Here is a 25,327-nt window from a genome sequence, read left to right as displayed (position 1 = left end):
ATTGCACCTGGGGTTGAGAATTTCAGAGGCACATCCAAACAAATAAAACACAGCCACTCACAGCTTTAGCATATGTTTATTAAAAAGGAAGATGTGAATAATTGACTAGCCATTAAAGAAACAAATCTCCTAACATACAGGCTTTGAATATAGCTCATGCTGTAAGTTTGACATGAGCCAGGGCAAGATGCCCAACACGAGAAAGGATGGAAGAGCAATTGCAGTGTTAGAAAGAGGAACCTCACTGTATGCAGATTACAGTACTGGTTCTTTTCAACATTTTCCCCACATGCTGCCAAGGTGGGTCTAACATTAAACAAAGATCACATATGTACTGCAGAGTAAGTGTGCTTTGTAGACAGCAATGACAGCTATTCAAACTGCCAGCTTCATTTTTTAATATATATGTTAAAGGTGAAGGCTAAACACTTCCAAATGTTGAGCACAACTTAAAGACCATCTAAATGGTCTTAAGGCCATCTAGACAATTCTTTTATTAAGCTAAGTACTGGTATTCTGAAGTCCCATAAACAGCTTTGGAAACCTTAAATTGGCTAGATTTGGAGTGGGAAGCTCATCAGGAGATTAAAATTATCAAAACTAGATTTACTGCCAGGGTTAAAGGAATGTTACTGTCATTTCTTCTTTTACTTTCTTTGAGCCCAAGGATGCATCCAACCACATAAACCCATTTTCCTTTTATGTCCATTTCAATTTAGTGTGGCCTTGTAGGCACAGCCCAGAAAGATACACAACAACAACAAAAAATTCCGGAGCCTGAAACTCTGCTTACTGTGGACCAAGGACAGCAGGAAAAACAATCCTAACGTACCAGGAACATGCCAAAAATTCACACTGCATGCCAGAGCCAAAGCTGGAGAAATATACCTGTAACATATTGCAAACATTAGACTCTACAGTTAGTTCAATTCTAAAGAGACTGTAAGAAAGCATTAAAGTTTTCTTTTGTTTAATGAATTACAACACATTAATTCCTTCCTTTTATTTAGACATCATCCCAAAGAACCTAAATTATGCTTTTCCAGTTCTTTAATGAAAATTTCTTGCATCCTGACATTTTTGAGCTACATATCTGGAATTTTTAAGAAAACACAGTAGAGATCCCAAAAGTTACAGCCCAGAAAGTAAAAGTCAAGCAGTGGCATGTAACTAGAATGAATTCATCTCAGCTTTGTACACAATACACTATTCGTTTTTTTGAGAACTATGAAATAATTATTTGTGTTTAGAATCCTGTAACATCCCTAAGGAGTTGAATATATATGGCATGTGGTCATTTTTATCCAGATATGCACGTGTGGAAACAAATATAGATAACAAGGGACAAGGAAGGAGAGGAGAAGGTTTATGAATGAGGTGTGGCTGGATTTTTGTTACAGGTTCTAATCCATTTTATCTTGTTTTTAAGGCAGTGCTGTTTCTGCAAATGGGCCTAAGGAAGATGAATCCATAAGGAATCTGAAGTTCCTCTGAGATTGAACAGTTATTGCTAGGTGAACCGCAAATGATAGTTTCTTCATTAAAAAAGTGTATCTTTCACAAAGGAACAGTCAATGGAATTTTCATGTTGTATCATCAAATTGACTACAGTAGGAAGCAGCTTTCACACAGAGATGATCTGCATTTTCTCCTTGGCTCATCAGTTTGCATTCCGACGGATCCAGTCATAAAGTGCTGTCACCTTGGTGTACACACCAGGACGATTGCGCCGAGCACACCCTTCACCCCAGCTCACAATGCCAGCAAGGTACCATCTATTTCCCTTCCCTGTGCAGGCTAAGGGACCTCCAGAATCTCCCTAAAATGAAGGAAGTCCAGCCATTAGTGCATGCACACAGAGCACTGTAATAAAAAATAGGTTATTTAAGAACAGTAAATACCTGCCCCTCTTTTTCTCAAATTAAAACTTAGTATTAGAATCTTATTTCTTATTATAATGTACCCAGACAGATGTCAAATTTATTCAATTATTTTAACTTATGTATGTAGCACCCTAGTCAGTATAAAGCCAACGGGAAGAAGCCGTTTATAAAATTACTCCTTGATAATGTCCCATTACAGGATTCATAGAATAATTCACCACAGCCCAAATAGGGAGAGAAGAACACAGGGATGGAAATGGGGAATTCTACTACAATTTGAACTTAAATTGTTCACAGGTTGAAGGCAGATTTCTCAGACTGTGGGTTAAATAGGAACAGAAAGATACCACACACCCCCAATCAAAAACAGCCAACAAACCAAAACAAACCCAAACCCAACAAACAAGTCAGGCACAATTAAGTATTATCGGCAGTTTTATAATCGAGACTGAATATACAGCAGACTACTTTGGAGAGGCAGAAGAACGAACAAAGACTAAGGAATATGCAAATAAGAACTGGCTTCTCAAATGGAGCATGCAGGTTTGCACAGCAATGTAGAAAAACAAAAATTCCCATTAAATTCAGTTCACAGGATCAAAATGCATTTGGGCTCATCAATGCTTTTTTGCCCTTCACTGCTTTAACCTTGTACGTCTTCTGTGAACTGGTCTGTTCACAGAGCTCTGGGCAGCTACAGGGCAGCTCCTCCCTGCAGCTGTTCCTAATGCACACAAGGAAGTCAGCAGCCTCTAAATTGACCCTGGCGTTTGTCTGAGCCCTCAGCTGGAGCCAAAACATGTAAGAGGTCAGGGGAAAGCCATGTACTGAGAAAAGGGTAATAACAGAAAGTCTTCATCACCCAACCAAACAAAATTATGTATTATGGTGATACAAAATTATCTAAAGATAAGAGAAGAAGCCAGAGCTCTTCCTCTCTCTCAGGCTGCTGTCACACTAGAATTTTTTGATAATCCAAGAGACTGATGTCAAAGTGACTCGAGAAAGGAGGCTGTGTAGCCAATTACTCAGCCAGTTCTGAAAGATGAAAGGGGCTGTATGCCAGTGGGGAGAGGAAGGATCCTAAGCAGAGGAACCAAGATCAAAGAATATCCTAGAGTGATAAAAACTAGTCTGAACAGGTAAATTTTTTATTTCTCGTGTATAAGATCCCCTAAAGATGAAAAGTATTTGGAAGCTTTACATAACTTGTGCAACACATGTACCACTTACATGTCCTGGAAAAAGTGAAACAAAACAGAATGCTCACAAGCCTGAAAGCATAGTAAAGGGGGTTTAGGGTGCTATGGGGGTTTCCTGAACTCCCAGTGTCATTCCTCTCTAGCACTGTACAAGAAATACATACTATATATTATATAATACATCTACTAGTTACAGAAAGCAAAAAAAAACCAAACCAAAACAAAGATGCTCCCCAGACTAAGAACTTAGAGACCCAGAGGGACAACATGCTAGAACTCAGACACAGCACCTCATGCTGGAAACTGGCCAGTATGATGTATAGCTGAATTGGTTAAAAATGCCCATCTGAAAATTCAAGGCCATTTCATAAGCAACACATTTTTTGGAGGAACATCACCCCTCTAAATTAACATATTTTAGCAAAACAATTCCAAGGTCAAAGTTTGCAGACAAACTCTACATAATGTTAATAAAAATAATAATTATTTTAATTAGATCTTAGAGACTGAAAAATAATTCTACAAATAGTCTATTGTGTTAAAAACATTTGACCCATCATGAGCTACAACCTTGCAAAAGTTATCCTATTGCATTAAAATAATAAAGTTTATATATTACACAAAAATTACCTCAGTCTAATAGTCAGTAACAGATTTCTATCCCCTTTACACAGTAACTGGTATAAAAAACCATATTTATAAAGTTGATATTAATCATCAGAAGTTTGAACACCAATGAAGTACACAACTAGTCTAATAACTAAGAAGGAGAAAGAAGGCAGAGTCAGGACAGGTGAAGTATGGCCAAAAAGCAGTTTCTGATTGTGTGTGTAAACAAGTTGGGTTTTATAACTTACGCTACTGTGATGTAGTCACAACTTGTAATTATACACATGAATGAATGTTTGAAATTAAAAAGCACCATTGCAGCTGCCGTTCCCAAACTTAGTTTAGCTTTTCCTTTCGTATTTCTTTGCTACTGTAACAATACATTACTCATCCTACTTTTACAGTATTTTAGCAATTCCATACCCAGATATTAAAAAAGATAAAAAGAAATTAATACAAATAACATAATTCACAGATGGACCCATCTTGATTCCTTTTATATTTTTGTTCTCTTGTATGAAATATGAATGTTGAAGATGAAAAAGAATTCTTCTTGACACATTTTACCCCTTGTCTTTGCAAAATGATATTTCTCAAGAGAGTAAGAGATTATCTATGACAAATTTTCTTCCTTATTTTGGTGGGCTTTTTGTTGCCATGTTAAATTAACCATATACTCACACTCAAGACATCTCATTGTACAAGTTCCAGATTACCTGGCATGCATCAACGCCACCATTAAGATTCCCAGCACACAGCATACGTGAAGTAATAAGATCATCATAGAGCTTGTTGCAAACACTTTGGTTAATCATTCTCACTCGAGCTTCCTGCAGTGTTTTGGCAAGATGACCTAGAAAAAAATACAAATTGTATTGCAGAGGTTAAGGTGGCAGAAGTTTTTTATAGAGATACAAATTATCAAAACAAAGGAAAATTGCTTCAAACTCAAAATCTACCCAGCTAATGACAGCAGAGTAATTCCCTTCCCTTCCCTTCCCTTCCCTTCCCTTCCCTTCCCTTCCCTTCCCTTCCCTTCCCTTCCCTTCCCTTCCCTTCCCTTCCCTTCCCTTCCCTTCCCTTCCCTTCCCTTCCCTTCCCTTCCCTTCCCTTCCCTTCCCTTCCCTTCCCTTCCCTTCCCTTCCCTTCCCTTCCCTTCCCTTCCCTTCCCTTCCCTTCCCTTCCCTTCCCTTCCCTTCCCTTCCCTTCCCTTCCCTTCCCTTCCCATGGTGCCTGCCCTAGTTTATGAAAGCTGTTGTCCACACTACCCTATAGCCATAGAGGTTCCAATGCACCACCTTTCCATTTCCCTAGACTTTATCCTTATGACCTTATTCTGCCAAAAAGTAGTAAAAGTGCCATGCAAATTGTAAGATAAGACTGCACACAGGGTGACTAACTGTAAATGACATTTCAAATTATGCCTGAAGCTTTCTGTTACTATTTACACCATGGTTGTGCTCCAAACAACATCCAAGTCCTACAAAATGCAATTTCTGTATTGTTTTCCACCCTTTCAGTTCTAGGGAAGAAACTGAGGAATAAAGCTGAGCAGGGAAAAACAAATAATTAAAAAAACCCCCCCAAGTCTGTAATTCACAAATGATGCTAAGAGCTTAATTCTGTACTATTGACATGAGGTGCCCTCGTGAGCTAAATATCCTAACACCTCTGATGTGCTGAGATGCTCTCCAAGCCCAGGTTTCGAGCTGTTTAATGGCGAGACAGGGCAAAGATCTCAGAGACTCCCCTGCCACCCCTCTTCAACTCAGTGTGCTTTTTCCTGCCTCCCCACTGCAGCCAGCTGCTCCAAGCTACACAGAGGCAGAACTCTTTGTGATGCATACTTTAAACTGCCTTTGGTTAAGACAGAGGAAATAAAAAATCCTCCACAATTTTTTTTGCAATTATTGCTGCTTATGGCTCCATATTGTCAATCAATCTTAGAAACAAATTCTTTCTCTGCAATAGTTGCAAGTCACTGATCTCTTTACCTGCAAGGTTCTATTCACCAGATAAAATGAGTCATGAGCATGAAAATGGGCACATTTTTGTAAATCTATAATAATTTACTTTTCAATGATCTATGACACCCAAGTATGCATTTTGTCACTTATCACCTGCCACCCAAGCAGCCATTCAGAATTCACAGGCTGTAGCTAAGGAGATCTTTTCTGGCTTTTTACAGACACACTAAGTAAACCACATGGGGTTTTTTTTGCTTACAAGTATAAATATTTCATTGTTAGAGTTTAAAACTAAGCCAAACTTTCAAAAAGTATATCCAGGAAATGAACATACTATTTTCTTTTATGGCTCCCCAGCCAGTTACATAGCAGACAGTTCCATAAAGAAATACTCTAGAGGTGCTGGGTAAACAAATGGGCTGTACCAGCTCACTGAAGAGTACAGGCGTGTCCATTTCCAACAGGGCAATGTCATAGTCTGAGATAGATTGGTCATACTGTGGGTGGACAATAATCCTTTTGATTGATCTTATAGCTACACGATTGTTCTTTTCATTAATAGTATGTGAGCCCATATACGCTCTCCATTGCATCGGAACAGAGTATCTGTAAAAAAAAAGTTTTTAGAACGTCCCATTGGAAAGCAATGCAGTGTTAGTTCACTCCATTTTAACTACCTTTCAGTGTTTGAGGACATTCATCAAAACCAAAGTTCATGGAATAGAATATGACTTCAGAAGATGGGTGCACTCTAGTCTCTGTCTGCTAAAACATTAAGTAATGTTTTTACTTGCTATTTTGAAAATATTTAATTTCTTGGAGCTATAAGACCAATTCCTTGCTATGCAGCATGATTTGGAACTCACAAAAGTAAATTATTAAACTCTGTCTCCTCCTTACCACATGTAGGAGGTATGCATTTTCAATTTACACTACCTAAACTGAACATTAGGGGGTTTTCACTCCATTGATCAATAAATAGGACCTGTCTTGGGAAAAAAAAAGGCCATAGCTTCTACTCATAAAATCCCTGCCTTTTGAAAAGAAGGGGGGGAAAAAAAATTGTGTTTACCCTAAATCTAAAAGAGCAGTCTTCTATCATGTAGGATTCACTGGCAACGGAAACAAAAGAATAACTTCAAAAACTTAAGCGTTTTGAAGCCAGAAGACAACACCGAGTGTTTATGTAGTGAGGTCATGTAACAAAGTTATAGCCTGGATCAACTTATCTGGACAAGGAATAGCTTCTACAAATTATTGAAAGCAACTTTATAAGGTTATTAAACTGCAAATACTCTACAACAGTATAATTTCTTCATACCTCACAGAATCAGAATCCAGAAAGCAATGGGCAGCAGATATGAGCCACCTGTTGGAAATCACAGATGCACCACACACATGGCCATGTGCTCCCATCTGTAAACTTGCTTGCCAAGGCCACTTTTCAGATCTCGCATCTTCACCTCCAACAATTCTGTTTTTCTTAAGCTGGTGTCTTCCACAAGCTAATAGAAATAATTTAATAAATTAGTAAAAAGCCCACCAGTTAATTCACTTTGTCATGCTTGACACAAACTTTTACCCTTAGACCTTACTGTGCAATTGGTAGAAAGGTGAGTACTTGCCCATTTTCACTCAATGGGCAGGTCAGATATAAACCAATCATTGTCTATCCTCCCATGCAGCTTTGTAAAGAGTTGAATAACTCAAAAGGAGATTAAGCACAATTCTAAAGTTCATTTGAATAATTCTCATATCTTTTCCCTCCTTACAAACACAGCTCCTTGACTGCATTTCATTCAGCTCAAAAAAGCAGCAAGACTTACCTGCTTATCCTGGAAGTGCATTGATTGAAATAAGTCATAATAGACAGAATGGATGAGTTGATTTAAAAGAAACAGTGCAGAATTCAAGACAGACATTTGCATGCAGATGTTACCAGGAAATTCATTTTTTAAAATTCATATTTGATTTAGTCAATTGTTAATCCAATAATGCTTAATAATAACACAAATTGCTGACTTAGTTTCCCAAGTAATTAAAAAATTTAAAAACAAATGTTACCACACCACAGTTCATTTCATCAGATCCATCTGTACAGTCTCTTTTCCCATCACACTCAGGATTTGGTTTCAGCAAGCATTTTCCATTGAGGCATTTGTATGCATAAGGGGAGCAACTTTTGTAGGCTGAAATGGGAGAGAAAAGATAGTGTCACATGTTCGGAGTCATGCTTTCAAATTATTAACAAAACCTTGCACATTCAACAAGTTGTTCAAAGCTACATGTTCTAGCCTGCTTGAAGTAGTAGTCTATACTGCTGTACACCGGTCCCTCTGTGAAGAGGGGACAGGGGAATGATCCACTCTAATTAATGATCACACTAATTTCAGTCTCCACTATTCCTGGGGAAAACGAAGAGCCTCCAACTGTCCACACTCCCATTTTACATAACTCTAAACTGAGTAAGCGAGGCTTGTCAGATCTGTTCTTTTGCCTTCACCAGCACTACTGGCATTACAAATCATAAATCTTCACAGCATCTTTTCATTTTCAAGTGAACTTGAGAAAACTGTGGAAGAGCTTTATACCTCTCCAATAAATTTCTGACTAAGGACTATCACAGTTTACTATGTGAGAATCCTGATAGATCTCAGCAATTGGCTTCCATTACTAGTATTCTCATTACCAGTTGTTTACACAGACCTCGAAACAGTGGGAGGTAGGTTTACTTCAACAAAGACATATTCTTGGCTACCTCAAGGACTCAAGATTGAAAGCAAGACAAAAATTATATCAGCAAAATGCAGCAAGTCACTAGGGTGCCATTGGTAGTACCAGCAAAGCCCACAACCATTGTGGATCTACAGTAAAAAGACCATCAATGTGGCAAAAGTCCCCAGCCTACTATGTCTCTCTTCCTTAAATTATGTGGTACTGATCCAACAGCATTTGGGGAAAAATTACTCTTCCAACAGGATCACCAGCAAAATGTGGTTTGGTGTCTTTACTAAAATCCCTGCTATCTTGGATTTTCCTTCATTAATTGTCTAAACTGTCCCCAAACCTAGTTTTTTATTTTGCGTGTTCTGTGTTCACTGTTATGAAACTTTTACTTTGTGCCACAAAAAAAAATATCTAGAAACAGCATGTTTAACCATTAAAATATGCATATTCCTGCTTCTGCCTTCCACCATCTTTTGGAAAGTAGCTATAAATACATACTTACAGCAGTTGTTTTCATCACTGTCCTGCCCACACCTGCCATCATCTTTACAAGACCTGTACTGAGGTTTACAGTTCCCATCACCACAGTTCAATTGTTCTGGATAACAACCTGAAGAAAAATGGCCTGTAAATTTATAATACAAGTAGCAGACAACAGCCATGTGCTACACACACTCCCTATCAGAGGTTCCCTGGATGTTGCTGTGCCATTTCTGTCAGATATTTATCTACCTTGGTTCTGATAGCATCCAGTAACAGAGAGACTTGTGTTGTAACTTCTGGCCTTGGATTACCTTCTGGTCACTCTTTCTGGCATCTTTTGAATGTTCCCTATCTTCTTTTAAATGCAGTGCCTAATTTAGGTACAGTACTCTAGCTGAAGCCTTCCCACTGGTGATTGGAAAGGTATTTTCAAATTCCTGTCTTACATCCTAATGTGACACTTAAAAAACCCCAGAACAAAGACAACCAACCAATGAAACACCAAATACAAACAAAACTCACAAAGAGTGTTTTGTGACTTTGACTCACAAGTCAGCTTTTGAGCAACAATCATGCCCCCCATCTTTTAGCAAAAAAAGCAATGTAGGCAATCCCCATCTCCATTTCATTACCTACATTCAGATCTTCAAGGAATCACAGAATATTCTGAGTTGGAAGGGACCCACAGGGATCAACTTCATAGCCCAACTCTTGGCCCTGCACAGCACCATCCCCAAGAGTCCTACCCTGTGCCTGAGAGCATTGTCCAAATGCTGCTTGAGCCCTGGTAGCCTTTGTGCTGTGACCACTGCCCTGGGGAGCCTGTTCTAGTGACCAATCACCCTCTGGGTTGAAGAACCTTTTCCTAATATCCAACCTAATCCTCCTCTGATACAACTTCAGACCATTCCCTCAGGACTGTCATGGGTCACCAGAGAGCAGAGATCTCTGGTATCTGAGATCAGTGCCTGCCCCTCCTCTTCCCCTCACAGGGAAGTTGTAACTGCAATGAGGTCTCCCCTCAGCCTCCTCTTCTCCAGGGTGAACAGACCAAGTGACCTCAGTTGTTCCTCATACAGCTTCTCCTCAAGGCCCTTCACCATCTTCATTACCCTCCTTTGGACACTCTCTAATAGATTAATATTTTTTATACTGTGGCACCCAAAACTGCCCCAAGCACTTGAGGTGAAGCTGCCCCAGTGCAGAGCAGAGGAGGACAATCCCCTCCCTCGCCTGGCTGGCAATGCTGGGCCTGATGCCGCCCCAGACACCATTGACCCTCGTGGCTTCCAGGGCATTGCTGACTCATATTCTTGTCTTTATTTTTCTCCATATATATTCTGCAGCTTCTCAGGACCACTTACAAATACATCCCTCTTAAATACACCCATCTTTCTATTGTGTAACAGTTTTCCTATTTCATAAGCATCTACTCTAATTCATCATTTAGACCGTGAACAAAAATTATGTGACATTCCATAACAATATTGGCAGAATGACATTAAAAATATCCTTCCTCTTTGGTAATGAGTCTTGACCACTCATTCTGTGGACACAGTTTCCTGTATTTTTTCTCCCCACATTTTCTTTACTTGCTGATAAGCTTGTCACACAAGACCGTGTCAAAGTACAACTTCTCTATTTATCCTCTCACAGCAGGGAACTAAAACAAAATTTTAAATCTCCATGCCGGTTTTAATATTCTTTTCACTATTTACAAATAGCTTACTTTGGCTACTTCTTGTGCATTTTTTTTTTTCCTTTGGAAGATTAACTTATAAAGATTGGTGTAAAATTCCCTGTTGATTTTTCTGTTCTCCCACTCTTTAAAGGGACACATTACACAGCCTCTTTTCCAGACTTTGTCATCTTCACCCACATCCTTCATGTGATCTTAAAGATTGCCAGCAGTAGTTTAGAGATAATTTCAGCCAATCTCTCAACTTTGTGGAAAAAGCTCTTTACAGAAAGCAACAAGAAATAGTTGCTCTACCCCAATCCAATTTATCACTACCATCTGAGCAGCTTTTCCAGCATTCAGACTGATTTCTTGAAGGAATGCACATTCTGTCTGTATATCTAAGGACAAGCTAGAAAAATGAGAAATCAATGACACTAGAATTATCGATACAGTCTAAATACAGGACTCTACCATGAAGAAATATTAAAATGGCCATTAAAAATTAAAGCTAGTGTCCTTTGTAAAATAAATTTAATATTAAAAAAGAAATAATATCTTATTTGGCACAATCTGTCAAAGATTTTTATCAAGCAGTCTGAATTAAATGAGTCAATATTCACCTAAATAGACTTAGCCAATTAAATTCCCATTAATTGTCTCTAAGGGTTGAAAGTCATTCACCACAGATACAGAAGTACTGATAGGAAGCACTTCTTTAATTTGTTAAGGTAATGCATTTTGTACGGCAGGAGCTAAGGAGAAGGAAAATAAAATCAAAACTAGGCATTCTTTTTAGTATTATGAATACATATTTCCTGATATTAAAATTTTGTAGAAATTGATCTCTGTGTTGCTACACTCAGTGTCTGATGCAAATAAGTGCTTTATCAAACATTTCCCAATAATCTTGCAATCTCATTATGAAACAGCCTTTGACCAAGAATTTCTTTCACATTCACATAAACTAACTACTAGTATAGATGGTAAGTTGTTTCTTTCCAATATATAAAAAATATTTGTTCTCCTTCACTCTTTCAGATGTGCAAGAAAAAAAAAAAATCTCTGAAAGAATAAGTAGCCCAAACCACTCCTCTGCCTGCCCAAGTCAAATTAAATTAAACTTTCTCCCATTTAGCACCATAAGCAAATTAAGAGCTGCATCAGATTGAGAGACCAAATCCATTTGTCCCACAGTTGTTTAGTCAGTTCCAGTCAGGAATAATTTAGTCCTGTTCACTGCCTTGCATGTGATGTCAGTGGGAGGAAAGCACACATTACACAGCCAGCACGAGCTCAAAGCAGTAGTTGAGCAGTAGTCCATTTTCTTGTCATCTCTCCCTGAAATTATTCAGCTGATGGCTGGCATTTGCTTTCCAGGTCAGCTCAGAGCAGTGCCTGTGATTTTTAGTAACTGTGCTTTGATAGGCACCCAGCAGTGGGAAGAAACTAATCTCAGGTGGGTGACTGCAGGTACTAAAGATGTGGGAGAACATGACTTTATTTTTTTTCCTTCTCCTATTACTACTGCTACGGGCAAGGCTGATATAGGCCAGTGCTCTCAATCCATGCTGGTATCTCAGACATCCTTCCACAAACTACTGCACAACTTGATACTGACACATCACAGCTATTCCACTCCTCCTGAGTCTTTATACAGAGCCTTATGATTGTGACTAAGAATTGGTTAAATAACTTTGAGCCATCTGCTTGCTGGCTCAGTGCTAGAAGCAGAGCACACAGATACACACAATCAAGACTGGGGATTTTCTCTGTTAAAAAAGGTATTCTTGGGCTTAGACTCTTTTTAGCCTTTTTGAGGCAGTAACCAGAGTAACCACAGAACTCAGAATTGTTGGTAACTTTTTCTAGTAGAAAGAGACCCACATTGTTGGAAGAAGAAATCCCTGAAAATGTGTGAGTCTTACAGAATGACTGACCACAAAACCTACCACTTAGAGTGAAAGGCATGAAACAAAAATCTTTACCAGAGACCTTAATAATTAAATGCTTCTATGTCAACAATGAACAGAACTACATTCAGACAAGCAAGCTGAGGATTTGAAGAGGCTTCTCAAAATGAACTGATCTCTTGAAATCACAGAGAACTTTAACTACCTAGACATTATTGGATAAAGAAAATAAAAGGTATTTAAAAAATCAGAAATTGCATCTTTTCTAAGAAATATCACAAGTAAATATGTGTATCTCCTGAAAATTCCTGTTCCACCATCTGGAAGCCTCCCAAAAGCTAACACTGATCCAGAACTACATAGACTGGGGAGTTAGGAAAGGTCTAGAAAAAACCCAGACATATTTCTGCAACATCTTCTAGCAAGGGTCCTCTTTGACTGCCAGTAAAACTTAATAGTTTGTCTAAACCTGGAAACTGATCTAGAGCACTGATCTTGAGTTGTGATTTTAAAGAGAAGGCTAAGTATTCATGGTTAACTTTTGTTGGCAGAAGAGCCATGCTTAGAGGACCTCTGCCATTCTATTTTTATGTCGCAGCTTGGCTATTTTAAGGTGTCAGCAAAGTGCCTTATAATTATATCTACAGAAACTGAGAAATTTTACTTTTACTCCCCATTTTACAGAAGTGTTGATAAAAGTTAGAAAATAAGTACTTGCTTCTAAAAGCATCTTACATGTAAATTTTTACCTCTATTTGTCTAACTAAAGGCATAACAACATTTTACACTTTTGTCTCCTGCAATTAGGTTAAGAAAATAGCCAGGTTGAATTGTATATGATTGGTCTGTCAAGCAGGGTTTCTCAAAGATTCCTCCTTAAAAATTAAAGTGTGTGCTCAATAACTTACGGTCTGTGTGACTGAAGGCTTTGTATTCAATATAAAACCCTCTGTGGGTGACCAGCTCATCAGAATGGAAGTTGATTGCAACAGAATAGCCATATTCTCTGTTTCTGTTGTTTTCTGAAAGAGCTTTACAGTATCTAGCAAGGCAAAAGTGAGAAATAATAATTTCTAACCAAACTGGCCACTACCATCCAGCTGTGTCTCCTTTTACTGAATGGTGGTGACGTCAAAAAGCTTCAAAACAATGCAGTAAGGATCAGCTGTATTTTGGTGTTAAAAACAGTCCAACAGAAGTATTAGAAAGCCTAGTTACAAATTTCTTCCACTCCGCAACTTTTTTGGGACTAGCGGACTTCGAAATAAAATACAGCAAGATGATCGGTGTCAGGATCTACCATATAAACACAAACTGTTTCAAGCATACTTGTTTTCAGATTGCCCGTTTGGATTTGCAAATCCAAAAGCAACAAATCCAGGAAAGGATTAAATAGTTCAGCCAAATCCAACAGCTGTTGCTTGTTTCAATGCGCTCCTTCCAAGAGACAAATTTCTCTGAATAGTGTTATTTTTAGTGTTAGCATAACAATTACAATCACTGAAGAGCAAGTGGTAAAGAAAGTGAAACTTCTGATTATGAAACTCTTCACCCACATCAAGACCACAGCCAGGAATTTACAGTTCAGCTGCAGCTGCATAGAGTCTTGTAGTTTTCTACATGATTACTCTAGGGGGAACAAAAAAAAAAAAAAGCAAATGCCTGTAAGAAAAAACCAGGATGCCTAAATGTGCAGAACTTCAAAGTGCAAATTAATGTCAGAAATGTATATACTCACCTAACTCCATCAATTTCTAACCAGTCTTTATCACATTTACTGGACCCCGGAGACTTTTCTTGAATTTGTATTACAAGGATTTTTAGTGAAAGCTTGTAGCCAGATAATGGTGCCTAAAAATCAAAATTCATGACTGTGAATGACACACATTCACAAAATGAAAACAGCCTTTGCTTCCAAGATGGTTTACTTATTATGGGATTGAAAATGCTGCATTTCTATAATTGAAATTAGCTCCTCTGAAGAAGCAAAAAACTTTGCTAATTTGAACATTTATAGAAGCCTTTTTAGACCCAACTTTGGCTCCACTGTGCCAGATGAAGGAGTGTGCAGCCAGCACAAAGCACTGTATCTGAGGTTCCTGCTAAATTTGTAATGCCATGTGTTCCTGTCCTGCACAGAGGTGAGTGTTTTGTTCTACAAGCTGCTAATAATTTTCATTGAGTACATGAAGGGTAGAGAGTTATCAAGTCACATACATAAAAAGCTTCCTTTACCAGGGAAAGTAAAAAAGTAGTGAAATGCTGAATGGAGCAATAGACTAACACATTGGGCAGTTGGTAGAAATCATGAACAGATTTTAAGTCTTGCCAAAGCACTTGCTAGAAATTCAGAGGTGAATTTCTGAGCTAGAGAAGGTCCTGCCTCTGCAGAATTCAGGGAAATACAGTGTGGTATCCATCATGTGAGGCATGATATACATGACCATTTTTTCTTTTTGACATAGAAGAAAAGCTCTGATTATTATTAATTTTCTCAGGCTGCTGGGAGTTGTCATCTTACGCATTAATTTGTTTTTGTCACGAATAATGCTCAATGGAAGTTGGCAATATTTCCCTCCCATAGTTGGCATCTGTACATAGGACAGGAAAGAGATGAGTGACTGAGAAGAAGTCAGGTTCAGTGGTCTCACTAGGTTTCCTCTCCGTTTCACCTGCATCAGAAGCCATTTCTCCCAAATTTGTGTCTACATAAGATAAAGAAAAGCCATCAGTACTCAGAAGAGTTCCCAGCACTTACCTTGATGATCCAGGTGCAGTCAATGTTTGGTGGGTAGTAACTTGGGTAATAAGGGGAACTCAGTGTCCCATTCCAGGAAATATAATGACCACCACATACTAGGAAAGAAATACAACAGCAAGGAACACAATTATCTCAGCTAGACCAAAGTGCAGAGTCTACTTCACTTGCTAGGAGCCTTCTCTATGTACAGAGCTAGAAGAATACATTGTGACAGTATTAAACTCACATTTTTCCTGTATTAACTGAAAATCACTTAACTGCCACCTCCTCATCACACTGAATTTCTCTTATTTTTGGATCAAATTACAACTACGGGGAAGTAAAAAACACCTCTGACTGAAGATTTTTTTTTAAAAAAGCATTCTTTCATGGTAAGTGAAAGAAGCAACTAAATATGGATGCAACAGACCTCCCCCTTCCAATTTACTTCCAACTTTTCTGTAGGTATTTTCAAAATAAAAAAGCCATCAGCCCAGTGAAGTGAAAACTGATTAATTTCATGTAAACAAGGAAGTTTGTGTGTCAGTTCTCAGTTTGAAAATTCATGCCATATTTGAACAATATCTTTGAGGTTTTATTCTCTACCAAGGACTCTCCTAGACATTTGGTCCTTAGTGCTTTTGGTTCCCTTTAGGTAACACTGTGAATGCAAACATGAACATAACAGAAAAAAAGACAAACTTGAAATTAAAAAAAAAACTTATGGCAAAACCTGGGCTAAATATAATTTGGAATACCCATCCTCAGAACAATAAAGACATTTTAATTAGTAATGTGCATGGGATAAGTATTTGCATAAGGAGCATGCAGAGAGACATAAGCTGAAATGTGGCAGCTTTGGAGGAGTTTATCCTCTGTGACTTGTTCCACACATTAAAAAACAGTCACTTGTTTCATTGTCAAAACTCTTTCACTTATACCTTACCAAATAACTGCAGCTAAACTTGACCTTGTGAAACCCCATTATCTTTTTTAAAATTGGTACTACAGTTTAGCATTACTCAAAATATTTCACCACACAGCACTCATGTAAAATCCATAGTACCCCATAGGTTTGGAATATACTTCTTAGGTCTGGAACACACTTTCTTTATTCAGTTAACTACACTGAACAATGCTTTCAGAAAAAGGACAAAGGTAAATTAGAAGTGACTGCTCTTGTTTTCCTTTTTCTTTAAACACACATGTCCTAGGTTACAATGTAAGATGTAACCAAAAGCATGTATTCTATTATCATCTTCACAAGCTGTTAAAGCAGGTGGGACAGTGTTCATCAACATTCCCCCCCCCCCCCCCCACCCTGATATGTTCAAGGCAATATCAACTTTTTTAGAGGAAAAACCAGGAATAAGTGTGCTTCCATCAGATGCTTGTTTCTATTAACTACATACTGATTTTAGGAACAGCTTGAAAGTGAGCTTTTAGTATGTTGCTTTCTCCTCTTCGGTCCAGTGAGAAGGTAAGCAACATTACATTGCTTGATGAAGTTAAACGTACAACAGAAGGAGTCCAGGCCCCAGGCCCACACCATCTGGAAGGTTACCAAAAAAATGCATAAAAAAAATAGTTCCAAAACATTTCCCACATTCCTGTCATCGTTGCTGGGAAACTGGCCAGAAGTAACACTGATCAGGGCATCTGTGTTTCAGAAGCATTCCTTTGGCTACCCTGTTATTCTTCCACCCAGCTGATAGTACACAGGATGCTAGACTTTTCTAGCAGTGAGGCTTCGTCACTCTGGGTGTACATCACCATTTTCTTGCTTAACAAGTGCCCTGGAGTTTTCATACCTATAGAAGCATCAGAAAGGCAATGCCAGATTACATTACTTCAGTGGTGATACTGAAAAGCAGAGGTTAGGAATGAAAAGGCAACAAGTGCCAGTGCAGCAGTGTTGAACAGCATCTATGCAACAAATGAGCCCAAAACACTTCCAGTCTATCCACGTTCAGCCTGGTTTTGTGTCACAAAAGCTATCACACAAAATGTGAAGCCCCATGCTTGGCAACTATTACTTCCTATTGTTCTTTTACTTAACTAATGAGTTAATTTATATCCTGAAGCTTGAAACTTACTTCCACTTGTAATGTGAGATGCTATTTCTTGCATCTGTAAATTCACTCTTATGCTTCATTTTGCAGCCCACATCATATTTTGGACTTTTTTCATTTATTTATAACTTGATGATCCTTGTGGGTCACTTCCAACTCAGAATATTCTGTGATATGTGTGAATCTGTGTGTTAAAAATTTCTAACAGGTTTCTCTTTTTCTATGCACAGCAAAAGAAAGCAATTAAGATTAGACCTCACAGTAACACAGTATTTCCATCACAGCCCTGCTTCAAGTTTTAATGTGACTGAGATCCAGCTTGGCAATATTAAAATCAAATTTTTGAACCTTGAATTGAAAGTAGTTGTCTTCTGCTTTAGCAGGCTATTCCTTTCACCCATTTGAAGTGAGACACTAGTGCATGAATCTTTGATTTGCCTCTCCTGCAGACATTATTAAATGCTTTATATTATAACAGCTGAAAAAACATTTATAAAATAACAATTTAAGTCCTCTCCATGTTGCCATGTGGAAATATTTCAGCATCTTCATCAACCCGGTCAACAGCCTGGCTTATCTTCTATCTGTACCTTCTGTCACAGTATCATCAGAACACCAAGGCAAGCTATGAAGAGAGTGGTCCACATGAAATGCTTACTCTCACAGTACACCTCACCATCTCAGCTTGAACACTTTAGGATTTGTCACTGAACAGATGTATTACTGCAGTTTACAGAAACTGGTGAGAATCATTTCAGTCAGCATGTGGGACTCCAGACCTAAACATCAGGGAATAATGGCTGCTATAGTTACTGGCTGTCACAGATATCGGACATTCTATTATTATTTGTTCTACTGTATGTGTCTTAAGTATGTCACTAGGTTGCTTTTGACCCAAGCAGAAGACTAACAGACATATGCAAAACAACATATTTTCTAGGGTGGCAGTAAAAGCAACCAAAAAAGTCAGCTTTTTTTGAGGTATCATCAGACATAATTTCAGTTGCCACATTCTGGTTTGGTTCTTTAATAGACAGACAACAATGCAAATTCTTTTTTCCTACAGCTTACTGCATCAGTGTTCTCTGAATGTGTTACATCAGACACCTGTGTTGGTCTTGCTGTCTTCCAGGTGCTTTTGTGCTCATGGCCAGCTCTACATTTGTGGTTCCTAAAAAGCTGAGCCAGTGTTAATAACTCACAATGGAGTAACAGTCACAGCAATAGTCCATAATAAGTAGCAGAACACATGCTGGCCTGCAGCAGGAACAGGATTCTCCTTGTTAAGCTACAATTTGAGAGTAACTCCTTACAAAAATCTTGTGTCCATTCCGTGCCAACAATGGCAATCTGTTATGTCTTGTTGCATAGAGAGAAATGAGTCCATTAATAAAGCTGAAGAGGACCACCTACTCAAGTAGCACTCCTAAGTTAAGTGTATTTCAGATTCCTAGCTGAATCTTCCTGCCCAGCTAACCTCTTCCTGAAAGTTCCTAAAAGAAAAAAATTAAATAAAGTTCCCTTCTTGAAACCATCCATCCTCTGATCCTCCAAATTTTTTATTTATTTGGTTGAGGAAGACAGATTCCTTGTGTTCGTGTATGAAATTTGACTCTGAAAAGTAGGAGCACTGTAACCACTCAAATTTAAACATCATCTGAACTCACTTATGCAAATGGACCACACAGTGACTCTGAGGATGGAGCCTTCCACAGACACAACCCCCCTATTATGAACAGGAATTCACCTGTGACTGGACTGCTATAAAACATGTATTTTCTGACAGTAACAGAATACAATATTCTAAAAAATATCTGTACCTTTTTGAGTTGTGAGGGTAATTGTATGAAATGAAAGCCATTAAGAATTAGTCATAGTGTAGAATAAACACCACAGAACTTTATAGCTGGTTACCCAGGGAAGGGGTCATAGCACCAAGCCTGTCAGAGTTCAAGGAACATCTGGACAATGCTCTTAGTCAGATGGTTTAGTTTTAGGTAGTCCTTTGAGGAGCAGGGAATTGGACTTGAAAACCCTTATCAGTCCCTTCCAACTTTTTTAGATCTTTTTATTACCCTATACAAGACTTTTAATTAAGTTGTTTTTCAAATCTCACATTTTATCAGAGATTATTTTCAGAGATTTTCTGTACAGCTCAGTAAAACATCTTTGCTCTGCATATCATACCTGGTAATGATCTTGTTCTGCAGTGGAAGAAGGAAATCATATGCTGATAAGTGGTGTGATGCACAGCTCTCTGGAGTGACACCATGCAAAGTGACAACTACCAGTCTCACCACATAGTTAGAGGGAACTCGCAGCCTCCATTGATAAAAAGACTTTTTGGGATTCATCAGAGTTAGAGTCCTGTTGTTACCTGGCTTGGCATACAGGTCAAAGGATATTGCTGCATAAAAGAATGTAGATCAGTGGATGAAAAACTGTTAGATTGAAAGACAAGTCCTTGGGTGAAATTTCAGACAAGGTAGAAACAATCACCTACCCACATTTCTTGACTTCTCTAGTCCCCTTTTGCTCTTACATTTACAACTCTATTCCCTTTTCCCTACCCAACTACATCACCTTCTCCTGCTCAGGCCAAGGAAGTACAAAGCCTCACCAGCTCATTGCACATTCCATGAGCAGGAGCTTGTTCAGCCGCAATTGCTACAATCTGTGCTTCACACCTACTGCTTCCTTTGCCATTTTCTCTTTGTCCTTCTCCATGCAATGAGAACATTAAGTACACGAAGACAAATCTCGAGACATGCTTGATATGAAGAAATCAGGCAAAGTGAATTAAAGCTCTGCGTTATCTGACTGATAACTAACAACCTATAACCAAAATTATCTAATCACAAGACAAATGATGTATAATTTTTTAGAGGTTTTTTTGTTTGTTTTTTTTTTAGAGATGCCAAAAATAGGAGCCGCAGCTCACTGCAATTCAGTGGGAACTATTAAATTTCAACCATTCTAGTCAGAACATCAGAATAAAATCTGTAAGGTATTTTCATCCAGCCTTCATTTGAAACACAAGCCATGGAGATTCTGTAGTCTGGTTTAGTTCATAAGCCCTACAGATATAACTGGAAAAATGCCATTTTTCTATCACAGGATTCCACTCCCCCCCATAGTAGTGTCACTCAGGATTGAGGCATAATTACCTGATTTTAGCATCACATCATATTCTGTGGAATCTGAAACTGAAATTTAATAACTATCAGCTACACAAGCCAAAGACACCAACTGGAGAAAGAAAAACAGACAGAATAGGTGTTAAGTGACAGGTACATTGTTACCAAAAAGATCCATTGTAACAAGATCAAAATCCTCCTCCCCAGAACTGAACAAGTGAGCTGCTTTTTTATTACAGATTTCTTTTTGTTCCATGGGGGTTAATTTTTTAAGAGAAGCAACCATATCTTGTGGTGCCCAGAATGTATTCCAGAAGTAAGCTCTCAGCCCAGATTGTCCTTCACTGTGAAAGGAAAAAAAATGCATCGTAAATACAGTCTAATTACAATTTTGGATGTGGTTTTCCCTGGCCTGCATTTTTGGCTGGCACAGTTTCATAGCCAGTTGAACCTCTGTGCCAATAGTTGCTGCTAAACATGGTGACAAAAAACTCTCTTGTTTAACAATTATTTTTGCTATACAGTAGAAATATTTTTGACATATGGGGCTTAACTAGCTACACACTGAGACTGAAAACCACACCTTGAAATCCTTTATGAAATTGGATGTTACCATCCCTACTACATAATTATACACTTTTAAGATCATGTAACAGCTCCAGGCACACTGTAATTAATATTTTTTAATGGAAGCTAGCACCATACAACAACAGAATTTTATGCCCATACTTTGATACAGCATTTCACATAATTTTTGTTGAAATAAAAAATCTTTGAGCATACACATACAAGTCATTACTTCAGTGATTCCACCACAATCCTCTTTTTGACATCGCCTGTGTACTGACCCTTCAGGGTTTTCAGATTGTAGTAACCAGGATTGTAGTAACCTGCTGCTCAATGGATTTACATTTCTTACCAGGAGCTCAAATAGAGGGTTTTGCTCCAAATTATACATTTAAGGATTTATTTTCAGAGGTTAAAAAGGAACTTCATTGGAACGGACAAAACCAAAATAGGATTCTGCAAGTGCTGAATCGTTATTTCCAAAATTAAAAATAGATTAATTAGACAACAAAAGAACCCACAGACTCAGGACCAATTAATCAGACTTAATTTCTCTCACCAATTCTACAGGGCAGGACAGAAGTCACACAATTAGCTTAGCTCATATACTTAAGTGCATTTCTTCATTTTTAATTCTCTTATAGAGATGTGCATGTTATTCCAGATAACTAATTTAAAATACATGAAAAAAAGGACAAACACAGCTAATATTTCAAATTTCTACCATATGCTGAAACAGCACCTACCTGAAAGCAGCCACTACAGACCTCAAGTAGTACTTTCCCAAGAAGGAAGATTCATATGTTTCTGCCAACTGACAATTAAATAGTGGTAAAAGAAAATGTGACATTAAATTTTAGTGCCAATATTGTCTCTAATACTATAAAGTGCTTGTCTTTTTCATTCTTTCCCCTTCCTCACCCCTCCACATTACAAGCACTGTCCTTCATTTTCACAACATGTATCAAATAAATGTGGATTAAATTCCACTAAAAATTTGCTTTTAAGTCACATCACATTTCAAAACCATTGAGACAGTTCCTGACAGTTAGTAATGAAAAAAGTCATTATGAATACATTTATATTTTTGTTTTAGTCTTTAAATTTCCAGTATGATCAACTTGTATTGGCTGTGCACAAAGTAGCTTTGAGTCACCAGATTAGTTCTTTTGGGAAATACAGGCTAACAGAGAACACCTTTGTCTTCCAAAATGCTGCCCACATGTACCTAGGAAGCAGTATTGATCTCACAAATAGAAGCTCATAAGAAGGGCAAGCAAGCAAGAAGAAAGCAAGCATTGTTGTGAGTGATAAGGAAAATGAAAAAAAAAAGGTGAAGCATTGAATTGGAGGTAAAATTAAAAAGAAAAACGTATAAAGAAGAGAGTTTGAATAAAGTAAAATAAAACAAAACCCACTGTCCTATTTCCTTCAAGACAAGTTATTTTTCCATAACCCTGAAACCTTTACCTAGAAAATGCTGTCCTTACTGTAAGACACACAGCCCCAATTGTGTAGCTACATTTCTAAATCTGAAAACTGCCGAGACTCTTACGTTAAACTTATTATTTCAAAGGAAAAAAAAGTAGAATATGGCTATCAAGAGTCCTCTCCTCATTCCCAGTCTGATTCTGTATAAATATTTACAAGATATTGCTCTACTTATGTGGGAACTTACATAATTTTGGACTGCTTTTGCTTGCAGGAGGAATTTCTGTGATGTTGGATCATTGAGGTCATTTGTATAAGTCAAATTAGGAATTTCTACACTTCCACCAATATAAATAAAGGAAAAAGCTGGAGCTGAGAAAAAAAAAAAAAAAGATAAACAATTAGCACACTTAATAACGTTACAGGACAAGATGCTTGCAGAAGTATGCGCTTGTCCTTGGCATTTGCAGGTGTTAGCTCTTAAGAGGAACATGCAGTAACAGCCAGAGCACTGAGTCAGGCCCACTGACAGAGTAAAGCCCAGCAGGAAAGGAAAGGAAAGAAATAAAGGTTTAGGCAGGCATTTCTACTAGGAAGATTTCATTGTTAAGCTTCCATTTTTTGCAGTGCTCTCCTCCTGAAGAGGCATGGTTTTAATGGCTATGTGGTGACATTTGGGAAAGCACATAAACAATTTAGGTACTCATTCTGTTTTAAAAAGAAGTGAAGAGAAAATAGATAATTCCTATAGGTTCCTGGAAAAGTTAACACTTATCATAATGATGGTATTCATGAGCAGAGACAAAAAAAAATTTAGAGATAAAATGCACACTTGCAATATTCTTGTGCAACTACTAATTGCTAGTTGCTGTGTATTTTGCTGCTTTAGCAAAGACATTAAGAAGAAGGGAAAGTCAGTAGTTTATATACACACGTTATGTGCTCAGCTGCTTAGTGCAGAGCTTTTCACAGTGCGAAATATCCATCCCACCCAAACCACGCTGGGGAGTAACACTTACAGAGTGAGTAGTGCCGGACTAGCACGATTACTGCAACTGTTAAAGAGACTGTAGGTAATATTCCTAGAAGCCATCTCCTCCAGAAACACAACTTCATCCATTTGAAGGAACGATACTTTCGGCACAAGTCATCTTGGTAGGATGAGCAGTAGCAAACCTGCGGACTTTCCTAGAGAAAGACCATGGAAGGCATCAGTTAGTAGGACAGAAGAGATATTGTATCACATTTTGGTGTATTTACTCTCTTAAAGAGATTAAAACTGAGATAAGATATTTGATGTTGTCATCTATGTCACACATGAAACCTGCATCTCTTGTGGCTGTTTCCTCCTTTTATGCATTTCAAGCTGTGAAAGCGTGGGGGGGAATTATTATCACTTTAGTTAAGAGCAATTTATGAAGAAACGGGGTCAATGCACACAGGAGTAGACAGAGGTAATTTATTTACTGCATTCCTGCTACAAAGCTTATCTGGTGGCTCTTACCTGCCCTGCAGCCCGTTCAGAGTCCGGAGCTGTAATGCTGTACACAGAAATCTGGCTGGAGGGAAAAGCCTGGAGCATGATGCCGTGACAAATGCCTTTTGACAAATCTAGCAGCAACCCCCTAAATGAACTTGTTTCTTAAATATAACTCAGAATAGCTGCTCTCCCCACCACACACACAGGGCTTCTCTTATTTCACCTTTGCCATACTGCTTGAAGCTGGAGCCAGCTGATCTGCAGTCAAAGACGGTGGGCAGGAAAAGTTACCATCACTGTAACTCTTTGTTTTCCTAACTGGCTAAGTAGGATATGGATCCCATCATTTGAAAATAGATCACTTCTTTCAGAAATACAAGTGTAGGGAAATAATTTATGACACAATGCAAAGGACATGCAATCAATTTGCAGATAAAAGGTCCCAGGGCAATACAAATGAGGCAACTTCTAATAAACTCCCCGTGGAATCCATAGAAATATCCGCAAGAGAGGATAAATGCTCAATTCCACATATCACCTTTGTTTTCCAGCTTCAAGATGGTACCACAGAATAAATGTGGTAAATAAATACCAAACCAATTTATGTTCACATTTCCTGTTTGAAAGGAAAAGCAGCTTTAAGTCAGCAAACCAAGTTCAGCATATTCTGCATGTAAAATAAGAAAATCAAGGATGAGTGTGGGGAAATAACATATGTGATACATGCTGAGAGAGAGAGCACAAAGAACAAAACCTAGAAAAGCAAAATGGGATGAAGAAATCTCAGCCCCAGAAAAATAATACAAAGGGAACAAACAAATCCCAACACAGTTCACACAGAGATTGCAGAAGGGATTAATTGGAAGGCAATCCTCACAGCTCAGAAATTCAAACTACAGCTACAGACAGATGGCTTTGTTCAAGTCCTCTTTTTTTCAACAGCCTGTCTGCTACACACACAACCTGATGACTGATACTTTGCTCCTTCATGGAAAAGAGAAAAAAAACCACAGAAAAAGCCTAGAAAAAAGCCTGGGGAAACAAACCCCCTTTTGCATAAAAATTGTATCAGGACCTTTCAGTTTTATTTAGGCAAGGACAAGACCATTGCAATAACACACATCACCATGTTTATTCATCTTGTTAAGGTTGCCTGAAACTAGAGAATTCAAATTCTTAGGTGGATGAACTTGAAAATAAAGAAATGATAGCAGGAAATCAAAGAGTTAGTAGCTCCAAATCATGCAGTTAATTAAAATGAAAGCTGGAGAAGGAATAAGCATGCAACAAATCACCACTTTTAGCAGCAGAATTTCTGACCTTCAAAACTTAAGACCCTATGGATTTGAAAGGATTGAGTTCACTTTTGGCAATGTCTTCTCTCCCTTTCTCCCTGCCAGCTGTTCTTGGTGGAGGAAGCAGGGAAAGTAGTATTTGC

The 25,327-nt window shown here is 38.2% G+C and overlaps 1 protein-coding gene across 1 annotated transcript; it reads right to left on the bottom strand.

Moving 5' to 3' along the window:
• Positions 1–57: 57 nt before the first annotated feature.
• Positions 58–23,991, bottom strand: LOC138117468 (suppressor of tumorigenicity 14 protein-like). The gene is made up of 17 exons (XM_069027809.1): positions 23,914–23,991; positions 23,429–23,597; positions 22,657–22,781; positions 21,725–21,792; positions 20,577–20,755; positions 20,442–20,480; positions 19,462–19,681; positions 16,615–16,754; positions 15,221–15,318; positions 14,201–14,313; positions 13,371–13,504; positions 8,891–8,998; positions 7,731–7,850; positions 6,983–7,166; positions 5,996–6,267; positions 4,411–4,547; positions 58–1,819 (listed from the first exon to the last, which is right to left on the bottom strand). Exons 1-17 carry the CDS (start codon positions 23,989–23,991, stop codon positions 1,661–1,663), a joined length of 2,343 nt encoding a protein of 780 aa, XP_068883910.1. The 3' UTR covers positions 58–1,660.
• Positions 23,992–25,327: the final 1,336 nt, after the last annotated feature.

Source organism: Aphelocoma coerulescens, chromosome 1 (genome assembly GCF_041296385.1).
Source record: "Aphelocoma coerulescens isolate FSJ_1873_10779 chromosome 1, UR_Acoe_1.0, whole genome shotgun sequence".
NCBI classification, from domain to species: Eukaryota; Metazoa; Chordata; class Aves; order Passeriformes; family Corvidae; genus Aphelocoma; species Aphelocoma coerulescens.
Note: the sequence above shows the minus strand (reverse complement) of the source record. Positions and strands in the feature narration are given on the sequence as shown.

Bases quoted from the DNA above. Each gene is read 5' to 3' on its own strand.
- LOC138117468 (XM_069027809.1), bottom strand. From the start codon at position 23,991: ATGCTCCAGGCTTTTCCCTCCAGCCAGATTTCTGTGTACAGCATTACA. The intron at 6,268-6,982 runs GTATGAAGAAAT...TTTTTTTTACAG, and splicing joins CTGGATTCTGATTCTGTGAG to ATACTCTGTTCCGATGCAAT. The intron at 4,548-5,995 runs GTATGTTCATTT...ATTTTTTTCTAG, and splicing joins GGGAGCCATAAAAGAAAATA to GTCATCTTGCCAAAACACTG.